The sequence below is a fragment of the Arachis hypogaea genome, chromosome 12 (genome assembly GCF_003086295.3).
Source record: "Arachis hypogaea cultivar Tifrunner chromosome 12, arahy.Tifrunner.gnm2.J5K5, whole genome shotgun sequence".
In the NCBI taxonomy this organism is placed as follows: domain Eukaryota; kingdom Viridiplantae; phylum Streptophyta; class Magnoliopsida; order Fabales; family Fabaceae; genus Arachis; species Arachis hypogaea.
In genome coordinates this window covers 10,666,041-10,677,507 of record NC_092047.1, presented here as the reverse complement: position 1 = coordinate 10,677,507, position 11,467 = coordinate 10,666,041, and the positions used below count along the sequence as shown (strand labels likewise).

General features: G+C 34.0%; 2 protein-coding genes and 1 long non-coding RNA gene across 6 annotated transcripts; 1 reads left to right on the top strand and 2 right to left on the bottom strand.

Annotated features, from left to right (window-relative positions):
• Positions 1–1,022: 1,022 nt before the first annotated feature.
• LOC112726811 (uncharacterized) lies at positions 1,023–4,649 on the bottom strand. 4 transcript variants are annotated; one of them, XR_003165416.2, is made up of 6 exons: positions 4,376–4,649; positions 4,235–4,290; positions 4,067–4,121; positions 3,909–3,980; positions 3,118–3,395; positions 1,023–1,708 (listed from the first exon to the last, which is right to left on the bottom strand). XR_003165416.2 is itself a non-coding variant. In XM_025776334.2 (5 exons), exons 1-5 carry the CDS (start codon positions 4,584–4,586, stop codon positions 3,172–3,174), a joined length of 618 nt encoding a protein of 205 aa, XP_025632119.1. In that variant the 5' UTR covers positions 4,587–4,649; the 3' UTR covers positions 2,902–3,171. The 4 variants fall into 4 exon arrangements, 1 of the variants encoding a protein (XP_025632119.1); XR_011868283.1 differs by having other exon boundaries at positions 1,521–2,774; XR_011868284.1 differs by having other exon boundaries at positions 1,521–2,433.
• LOC140176966 (uncharacterized) lies at positions 1,395–3,132 on the top strand. Its single transcript, XR_011868285.1, has 2 exons — positions 1,395–1,525; positions 3,029–3,132. It is a non-coding gene; the product is annotated as an uncharacterized lncRNA (long non-coding RNA).
• A 3,485-nt stretch (positions 4,650–8,134) lies between the features above and the next one.
• Positions 8,135–9,115, bottom strand: LOC112729671 (uncharacterized). Its single transcript, XM_025779835.1, has one exon. It carries the CDS (start codon positions 9,113–9,115, stop codon positions 8,135–8,137), a length of 981 nt encoding a protein of 326 aa, XP_025635620.1.
• Positions 9,116–11,467: the final 2,352 nt, after the last annotated feature.

The following is an 11,467-nucleotide window of genomic DNA, read 5'->3' as shown; positions in this document are numbered from 1 at the left end:
AATCAATTTCTCATGCTTTATTCCAATGCCCCCTGTCTTCAATAATCTGGAGCCTAAACTTAATAACCCCTGACCTATGGATGAGAGAAGAAGAGACCTTTTTCAATTGGTGATAACGAGTCTTATCTTGGGCAGCAGCTCAATTCGACAGTAGACAAAAGACCCTCTTCATAGCGGCGATGTGTTGAAGCACTCAGTGTGTTTTTGAGAAGGTAACAAGTCCGACACCAGAAATAGTGAAAGAAGCCAACAGTTTAGTGCGTGAACTCATGAGCCATAACTGATGGATGCTGCTAATTCTCTTTACTCTTACTTTACTCTTTTCTAAACTCTTAATCTTTCAGTCACAGTTGGTAATAAATGAGATTACCCAATTCTTTTGTATTTCCTTATGAAACACCTTTATTTTATATTAATAAAATAACATTTATCTTTGACCTAAAAAATTTAAACAAAACTTAATAACAACTGAATTGTTTATTCAAATAGAAACAAAATCTTAAATAACTAAAAATTCTAAAATGATATGGTTGTTGTGAGAAAATTACTTAAATTTATTCCTTCATTAAATTTAAATTTAAAACTGCAATGGATTCTTTCAAATTTTAAAAAGTAAAAACTGAAAATTTGTACCTTTTTTATTATTCATTTTCGTAAGTGCTGAAAAATAAACAAACTAAGATATGAAGTTGTGTCTTGGGTACCAAGAACATCTGATAATCTCACTAAGTAAAACTATAAAAATTCAAAGAAGAACAAAAGAAAATGTATTCAATTAAAACAAATTCTAAACAAAACTTAATAACAAGTGAATTGTTTATTAAAATAAAAAAAAAATCTTAAAGAACTATAAAGTCTAAATCACTTTTGCTACCTAATTAAAAGAAAAAATTTAATGAATCAACTACAACATAGACCAATTCAAGCTAAAATTGAAACAGTCTTAAAAGTTCTAATCAACATTATTTTTTTCTTTCAATTTAAACTGTAACCAGAGAATATATTAAGATAGGAAAAATGTATTTCTATCATGGATATATCTTTTTCTTTCATATTTATTTTTTTAAAAAAATGAAAATCTGAATAACAATTTCTTTTTGGGTATTTTTGAGGCCAAACAAGTAACAAGAGAAACATAACTCTGTAGTCCCCACACCATGTACCATTCCCAATGTACCCTTTTAACGGCTACTTCTAAGTTCTAAGTTCATCTCAATATCTCATCACCCAAACCCCCCACTATATAAATAACCTCAGCACACTGCTAAAACCAGTTAGTTGTGTACCATTATATCACATCAATAATCAGTAAAAATCCTCGGCATATTTGTGTTATATTTTGTTGTTTGAGAGCTTCCTCAGCTACTTGTATTTTGGTCCTTTTTGTTGTGTTTGGAATATCTTATGCTGCTAAGGATATGTTGGTTGGAGGCAAGGTTGATGCATGGAAGGTTCCATCTTCACCCTCTGATTCCCCTCAACAAATGGGCTGAGAGGGCTAGGTTTCAAGTCAGAGACCGTCTTGGTAATTCTCTTCTTTTTTTTATTTTAATCTTAATTTCAAAATCTAAGTTTCTTTCCAAGATTATTTGTGACCAATTATAGAAATTGGTGTATTATAAACTTTGATGATGAAAAAGTATGGCAAAGCAGCAAGGATGACACGAAATTCTCTCTCTTCAAGGCAGCTCCATTTTATTCAGTTATACTGCAAAACAAAATCAAAGTGTAAAAAAGCACATGGAAAAATTCAAAGATGAAATAAGAATTTAATTTTCTCATACATCTTCAATTACAGTAAGCCAGTCACAAAACTATGGGTGGGTTTGGTAAAGTTTAGTAGAGAAGTGTTGAAGTGTTTGCAATTTTTAAAAACATAAACACTTCACTTTGTGGTTAATAAATTAAATCAAAATGATAATGTATTTGTGCTTTTAGCTTTTGAAAACTCCTATAAAGATACTTTTCAAAACTAATGTGTTTTTTAAAATTAAAAAAAATAATATAACCTTATATATTAACAAGTGTTTAGATTTATTCTTTTGTTATTATAGTTATATTTATGTTTATTAAAGTCATTTTAAATTTTACAAAACAAATTTTACCAAAACACAGTTGTTGTAGTTTGTACTTATTTTTAAAGGCTCAATTATTCGATTTAGCAAATATAGCTGCTACAAAAGCCATTACTTTTGAAAAACATAAGGTTTACCAAACCACCCTAAGTGAACTTTTCTGAGAACATAAGAATTTAACCTCACAAATAAATGAATAATTACACATTGTATAATCAAACCTTAACACCAAGCATACGCTAAGCTTTCAAAGATAACAAGTTATAAATATGATAAAGTACACCAACCTCCCTTGAATTTTAGGTGAAATTACACATAGCACCCCATGAATTATATGTTGACAATGACAACCCCAGATCTGGTGAGAGGTCAGTGTCCATTTTAGAAAAATATAAAGTTAGCAGATGTCAGATATAACTTAAATCTTAGAAGAGTTCTGTAAAGACTTTTAGAAATAAAGAGGTATGTCCAATGTCCCTTAACATTCAGAGGTTCAGAGGAGGTTAATGTAATTTTACCAATCACACGAAATCAACAAAGCTTAAACATTTATACAAGTTATAAAGTTAGAAAGGCTAGAGTTCTCTATTGTGGGCTAGAGCAATTCTTAATTGGATATAACTAGAAACTTCTCCAGAATCCGCATACTTCAGTTCTGAGTTGGGATTCTTCAATTTGAGCATAAGATGAATCTTAGTTCTGGAAATGAGTAAGTCAACTGGATTGACTTAGAATCAAAGAAAGCAGTTATAAATCCTTAACTTTTTTCAGTTATAAATTCAAATATTTTGTTTGTCACAGTTATGGTTATATCAGATTCAGTATATGAACAAATTAAGTTTTGATTAACTCTTCAGTAAAGTATTCTTGGACAAGTCTTGGACATGAACTACTAAATAATGATAGTAGTAAAAAATGTTTTCAGACCAGAATAAAGTCTTAATACCCTACAGGATCACCATGCAGTCATTGTACCAAAAGACAGTTTGAAAGACATCATCAAATTCGTAAAGTAACTTACAACACCAAATGAAACTCTTACCCAGATTCTGAAAAATAAGGGCGGCACAACTGCACAAACAGCTCAAAATGATCATCACTCGTCATCATCTGAAATGTCAATTACTATTGGTTCCTCAGTTTTTCCCTTGTTATGACCAAAAACCTCAAGTGGTTCTTTCTTCACGTGCACCTCAGCATAAACTTGAACAGGGTGTTCTTCAGAAGATGGATGCTTTCTCTTCTGACCAGCCTGCTCCTGATAGTTGCTCATCATTGGTACCTCCCCAATGCTCATGTTAGCCATTTCTTTTCTTTGTACTGCATAAAATAACCATTTCTACTCAAAATGAAATACATCCAACCATTTGAGTAATACTCCATTCAGTTCTAGTAATTGTAAGCTTGTGTCATCAAACCCCAACTTAAGCAAATTCACTTTGAAGTATTCAATATTTTACTTTGTATTCAATTTGCCCCAAATTAAATAATTAATCCCAGTGGGGTTAATTTTCTAAAAAAAAAAAGTAGCAATAAAATAACTCATTTTTGTGTATTCATTTGAAACTCATCATGTTATCATCATAGCATAAAATGTGGCTCCCACTACTCACTTCAGATTCATTCCCTCAACACATCGGATCATAGGATGGACTGTGATCCCCATTTAACTGGCCACACACTGTATCATCATTCTATGATGATGAGGTGATGAGTCCCAAGTACATAAAAAATGCACCGCACAAATATGTCTCTTCTCTATAGTTGGGGACTATTATAGCTTACACTTTCATGCATTAAAAGTTCAGAGTTTGATAACTTATAATTACTTACCTGAAGTGAGGTCACGTAAGGAGTGGTCAACAGAAGCCTGATCATCCAAGAAAGAAGAAGGAAGTGGTAGAGCTTCGCAGACAAAAACCCAGTCAACTCATATTAATTCTAAGATCAGATAACTTGAACTCAAGAAAAAAATTAAAATTGTGTAGTACCTTGACCTACATCCGCAAAGGGTTCCAGTTTGCGTTGGTAAACTTTTAACCTGTCCTGTGAGAGTTGGAGACAAAAGCAACAACATTAACGATTAACTAACATTAAGAGAATAATTCGACTCACATGTGCTATCTACAAGGAAATGTTAAGCGAGAAATGGAACTTACAAGTTCAGATTTGAGGGGATGATAATCTGGATTAGTCCCTTTGCATCTCAACTTCACTACACAGAAACAAAATAAAAAAGCCCTAAGCATGTGTGTGAATTGGGAATTTAGAAGAAGAAATGAAGAAAGAGATGAAACTACATGAGAAAAGGGTGGAAGTGATGTTGGCAAGAGTTAAGAGGGAGTGAGCGCGTTGAAGAGGAGGCATTTTAGAGAGGATGAAAGGGTTTGAGAGAGAGAGAATATTCGGCAGCTCTGCTTCCAGATTCTCCAGGCTGGCTACCGTGCGCCTCAGTGGATCGCTCATCTCTTTCGGTACGCCCTCACCCACACTCTCGCTTCCCCTCGCCATTTTCTGTCTCTGTCTCAGTCTCAAGCGAAGTAGAAATTTTGGTGACTTACAAGGAAAGAAAATATCGCGATTTAATACTGCCCCTACCCTGAAATTTGATCCCAATTCAATTTAGTCCTCAAAATTTTAATTGACTCTAATTGTATCCTAAAATTTTGATCCGTGCCTCAAATTGGTCCTTCCGACATTTTTCATCACCAGAAAACAGATCTGTCAATTTTGGTTGACATCTAGCACCCTTGCATATAGATGACATGGCAAAATATTTGAAGGCATCAATTTAATCCCTAAAAATTTTTAATAAAACCTAGAAGTCCTAATTTCTTTAATTAGCAAAAGTGACTCCAAGAGTTGAGAAGAATGTTGGGAAGCAGCAGCCAAGGCTCAAGTGGCTCTAGTAGAGCTCGTTCGCATGGTGGCTGAGTGAAGAACGCACACCGTGACAGAGGTGACAGAGGTAGAAAGGTTTCGCATTGGTGCGGTTGTGGGTTACGTCCTATTCTTCGGTGGTCTGGGACGGATTCCAATCCAGAAAGACCATTCTATGGATGCTCTAACTATAATGTGAGTTAGTTGAATTGTTGCAAGTTGATTGTGTGTCTTATTTCTCAAAAGCTTGTTGGTTTTGTAGTTGTTCTTCCTCTCAATTTTTTTTTTAATTTTTGGTGTTGTAGACTACCGGTAAGAGATGGTGCGCCTTTTTTAAATGGACAGATGTTGAAGAAGAAGAAGTCATAGTTGGCAGAAATGAAAGTTCAGTTAGTGAAGACCATTGAAAAATATCTCTGGGATAGAAAATTAGTGTAGTTGAAGCTGAAACTAGAATATTAAAAATGTGGAATATTATGTTGTCTGTGTTTGTTATTATTTTTGGAATTGTGATTGTAGCTTATGAATTAGGTAGGATGAAATATATGTAACTGTGATATCAGTTATGTGAATTAAGCATTGTTATATATTTAATGACAAAATAGAAATGAAATTTTATTTTCTCTTGGTAATGATATATCCTGTAAAAATTCTTTAAAACTGAGATTATACAAAAGAGGAGGTATAACTTATAACCAAATAAGTATCAGAAGAGCATAGTTTGGTCAAATTGGTCAAGCTGTTATGAGTCTGTATATGAAGACAAGATCAGGAGCTGGCTCTGATAATTATATATGTAGTATGCACTTCCATTATTGAATAAATTTAAGTGTATAGTTCATTTGTGAAAACATTGAATACAAAATAATAACTTCGGCTCTCAATGATTATCTTTTTTGTTCCTATGAAAACAAAAATAGATGAGATGTTATGACAAAAGAAAATCTAATAAAACCTTTTGTGATTCTTGCACTTGACAGAGGACCCACAAATAAGTAATTCATTAAGTAATTCATAGTCATTAATCATTGTCAATATCACAGCATTAGCAATAGCAGTATCTTTATCATACTTCAAATACCCTAGATAACATAGTTTCAAATATCCTAAACCAAAACATTACTCTACATAACATAGTAACAAAATATCAAAAGAGCATAGTTTGATCAAATGTTCTCTACAAAATATGTTCTACACAACTTTCAGTCAACATTGCAAATCGTTTTCTATTTTGTTGTTGGTGGTTTGAAGTTCGGGGTGGAGATGAATGTCATAAACTTTGACAAGCGTGCAGCTGTCCCAGAACTTCCTCCTTACATTGGGTTCACATTAAAAGTTTTTTCCTCTTAAATTACAGCTTGTCAGGCCTTGTGACCTGTTGTGGAGGTGGAGGTGGTCTGATGGAGGGACCTAGTGAAATTGTTAACAGAATTAGTGACCAATACAACCCAATAAAAACCAATCAATATATTATCAAATAGTATCAATCAATTAGATCTACCCAACATTTACTCATATATTATAAACCAATACAAACCAGTTAACAGTTAATCAAATATTAGAAACCAATCACTACCTATTTCTGATTTTCTGGCTGTGAGTAAGTGGGTTGGGTGAGTACAATCTCTGAAGCATTTGCATCATTAACAGCTTGCCCTAGTGCTAATGGAGCATTTTCATTAATCTCAGCAGCTTGGGTGTTAGTAGTAGCAGCATTTGCTGGATCTCTAGTCTCTCCAGCCTTAAAACCTTTTTCTTTTGCAACAACAGCCCATGCTGCATTAACAAGGGCACTAGCAAGGTCATCAGCTTTCCTATGAGCGCAACTTCTCTTTGTATGCCCTCTCGTACCACAATAAGTACATGTGAATTCTTTGTATTTCCTCTTCAACTTGATTTCAGTTTTTGACTTCTTAACACTAGATGGCTCTTCATCAACATCCTTCCGTCTTTTTTGGGTTATCTGGCTTTCGCTTCATTTTAGGTGCATGAGGCCTATTTTATTCACTTCTCTCCCAAAGATCTTGTCCTGGTATTGGATTGAGAGAGTTCTTGTAGGTATCTCTATAGGCTTCCATGGTCAGCCAATGATGACAAAAATCCTCAGGATTCCGATTTATCTTGGAGATGGCTGCACATGCATAGACACACGGCATGCCTACGAAGACAGATGTGGTGAAATATTATCCAACAATCTATTTAAGTAGAGACCAATCACCAGAGACAAATAAAATAGTTAAACAAATAACAACTCTTAAATGAATACAAACCAGTCACTATCTAATCTAAACTATGTTTAATCAAATGATACAAACAAATAGAAATAAGCAATTATTAGCTACCTCAGTACTTGTTATTTGCCAAAACCTACAAGTGCATATGCTCTTTTCCAAGTCAACAGCCATGTTGGTAGACCAACCGTGGATCTCAAATCTTTGATACTTTTCATCTCCACTCCAAATCGGTACCCATTTTTGAGATTCTTTCTGGATTTTCTGCAATCTACTATGTTGGATTGGTGGGAGCTTACCAACATGGTGGGAAAACTTAACCTTGTTTTTTGCAATGGACCGCATCGCAAACATCCGAACCTCCTCTAACAAGGTGATTATTAGCTTAGCTCTGTATTCCTTGATCCTCGAGTTAAAAATCTCGCAGGCATTGTTACAAATATTATCAATTTTTTTATCGTTTCGGAAATATGCCCTAGTCCATGCTTCTCTAGGCCACTTATCCAAATATGCCCAAGCTCCCTCGTTGTGTCTCTTTAACCTATCTATCTTCTGATCAAAATCATGGCGAGTTGTTTCTCTAGCACACTCCCATAATAGTCCTCTGTACTCCTGCTCTTTTCATTGTTTGTTATATTCTTCCATAGATGTCAGACACAGAATCGATGGTGTACATTGAGCATGAGCTTCTTTACTGCTGAAGCCAAACCCTGAACTAGTAACACATGAAATTTCAATTATCGTGCCTCAAACAGACCCCCCAAAAAATATTAAGTGACCTCAAACAGACCCCCCAAATATATTAAGTGACCTCAAATAGATCCTCGCAACGAATACATTTACTAATCACAGTCCTCACAGCAAGTATGAATTGATTATACAAATAAATCTTTTTAATCACAGTCGTCACAGCATATATGAATTGATTATACAAATATATTTACTCATTTACCTTTTGCTGTCTGACATAAAAGCCCATTTGTTAGCCATGTAGTCACCCAAGTCATCAAGCAGCAGGTCCAAAAACCACCTCCAATTCTCTTTATTCTCAACATCAACAATTGCCCACGCAATTGGATATATATGGTTGTTGGCGTCCTGAGCCACTGCTGAGAGTATTTGTCCACCAAACCGAGTCTTCAAGAAGGCTCTATCGAGTCTGGTCATTGGGCGGCAGCTAGCCTCAAAACCCTTCTTACATCCATCCAGGCATACATATATTTTTTCAAATATAGGATCATCCCGTTGAAGATATGTACCAATCTTTACTGTTGAACCAGGATTACTCTTAAGTAGAGTTTTTGCATAATCTCTAATCAAACCATACTGGGCAGCTGCATCACCGTAAACAATATTTCTTGCATCCATTAAAGCTCTGGTTAGTGATGATTTGTTTAGATCCAGGTCACCCCTTCTCCTGAAATATGCTTTAGTTTCACTGTGCTTTAAGCTCGGATACCTCCTCAATTTCTTTACCAACTTGCCAGCAAGCCATCTCCTGTTGGCTGCCCTATTTTTGCTCATCCTAGGACATATGTGTTTATTCTTAAATGTTTTTAATTGCCAGCATGTCTCCTCAGAATCCCTGAATGCATAAGCAACCCATGGACATCTAACTATATCCTCATCTTCTCCAGTTGTCCACTTGCAAATAGCTCTGACTTTGTAGCTCTCATTCCTTCTAAATTTAATCTCCCTACCCTCTTGAATGGTGAATTCTCTCACAGCATCCATAAATTCATTCTTGTTACTGAACTTCATTCCAACTTGTAGCTTTAATTCACCGAATCGGCCACCGTTAGAGAAGATTGGGTGCACATCCAGCCCAGTCAACTCATCAGTATGATCATTGTCATAAACCAAACTGCCATTTGGTTTAGTGACAAAATTGCCTCTATGATGATACACAATCGTTATACCTTCATCCATCTATAAATAAGATTCAGGAGATACAATGGTTAAAAACAACACTAACTTCAATAAATTGAAAATAGTAATTCAGATTACAGATAATTCAGTTGGGGCTTAGTTCTAATATATTAAACAACTTAATTGAAAGTGTTTTGGCTACCATTAAAAAACATGAATATTTTGTTAAAGGTATTTGGTTTAATTTCAATCTGTCTCATGCAATCCTTAATCATGAAACATGAAAAAATAAAGTAAGTAAAATCAACAATATTTGGATACAATTACAACTTTGCTAATCAAAGTAAATTCAACTCTGGCTCAAGTATCAAACTATTATGCCATACAACACTACCCAACATTGCCAATACTTCACAGAATATAATGAAACAAGTACAATCCCTTTTACTTTATGAATGGCCAGAATGAATAGGGACTAGGAGACCAGGGTCTTTAACCATAATAATAATAATAATAATAATAATAATAATAATAATAATAATAATAATAATAATAATAAACAGGGAAACCTTCAACAAAACATACCAGCTTTATCTGCGTTTTAATTATTGTTAAAATTAATAAGCATTATTTTCAATCTTCAAGTGGAAAAGCAAATAAGAGAAATTCATTGTCCTATCTAAAAAAAAAAGAAAAGAGAATAAAAGGGCAAAGATTTTTCACAACTGATTGCCAAAGTAGAACAAAGAAGTTAAAATCTTCACACAATCAATTACATAACTAACCGTCACAAGTATCTGAAATACCTAAACATAAAGGATTATGCTTTTTACAAGGATAATTAATGGCAGAGTAATTCAGACATCAGAAGCAAAAAAAATCCATTTCATTTTCTATTTAACAGCTTATTTGCTGTACCACTTAATGTAATAATCTGCACAATAATTATGCATGGAACAATATAATGTTCACATCTTAACAAGAACAAGTAATTTGTAATGAATCTCGTAAAAACTTATTAAGGAAGTACGAAAAAGTAAACTATCACATGCATTATTGAAAATATTAAGCATTTAAAAAGATGTTTTTTTTTTGCTTTTTAACAAGTGCCATGTTAAAATACTCATGCAGAAAATTTAAGAGAAGGGTTCTTGAGAAATAAAATAGACTCCACTTTAATCATTAAGTTATTCCTTCCCTCAAAGATTCTAACTAGTAATTACACTCTTAAAGTTCATGTATAAAAGTAGGATTTTTTTATCAAAATTATATTCTTGTTATGATCATTACATAATGCAGTACTCCCTTTCCATTATATTAGTACTCTTGTAAATAATAGTACAAGAAGGAACAAGGAAACACATGAAAGTAAAATTGTCAGGTGTATTCATTAGTCGAGGAACGGAAATTCAAGGATACCATTTTAATATATAAATGTACTGAAATCTTGAATATGATCATCTACGACACCTCCAAGCCATAGTAGTAATGTCAATGTCTAAGGAAAATCAAAAAGTTCAGTTCATGATTATCACTTAATTTCAGATGTATAATAAAACACTCATTGTGGTCATTGATGCAGACAATGTTCAGCACAAAAAATACTTTATTTTTACAAGAAATTACCCAGTCAACAATTAAATTAAAATGGGACATGAAGGAGTAAAATTGTTATTTTAAAATGGAATATGAAGAATTAAAGACTGCTCAAACGGACAAAGAACTGAATGATTCAGTTGATCATAGTCACACACATGCAAAAAAATTAAACCCTAACAAACAAAAACTCTATCATCATCAACAACCATAATCAACCACATTCTCCCAAAGTTTCACTGATGAAGTAGACTGAAAAAAATGAAAAACAACTCACAACCAATATTTTGAGAAAAACAGAGCATGGTAGTTGAGAGCAGCATTTTTGTTACTAACCTGTTTTCCAAAAGATGACTCCCAGGTAATTAATCTTCACAATAGGGAGCGCGAAACAAGTAAGAAAAGGTTCAAACCTCCATTACTGCAATACCCATGGTGCTTCTCTGACGGGAACGTATACGACGGGAAGAGAAGGAAGAGAAAAGGTCGATTGGATTTCACTTTTGAAGTGGTTAATGTTTGGAGTTTATTTAACCCCTTTTCTCATGTCAACGACATCATTTCTAAGGATTTCGGCGCCAACAGTAAAATGGCGTCGTTTTGAGACTGCCAGGTGTCATTTAAAATTGTCAGGTCAGCTCTCCGGTGACGGAAAATGCCGGAAGGGCCAATTTGAGGCGCGGGTCAAAATTTCAGGGTACAATTGAAACATTGAGGGCTAAATTGAGTCGGGGGTCAAATTTCAGGGGCCAATTTGAGTATTAACTCAAAATATCACCATAGGGTTGAAATTTATCCATTATATTTAGAGAAAAT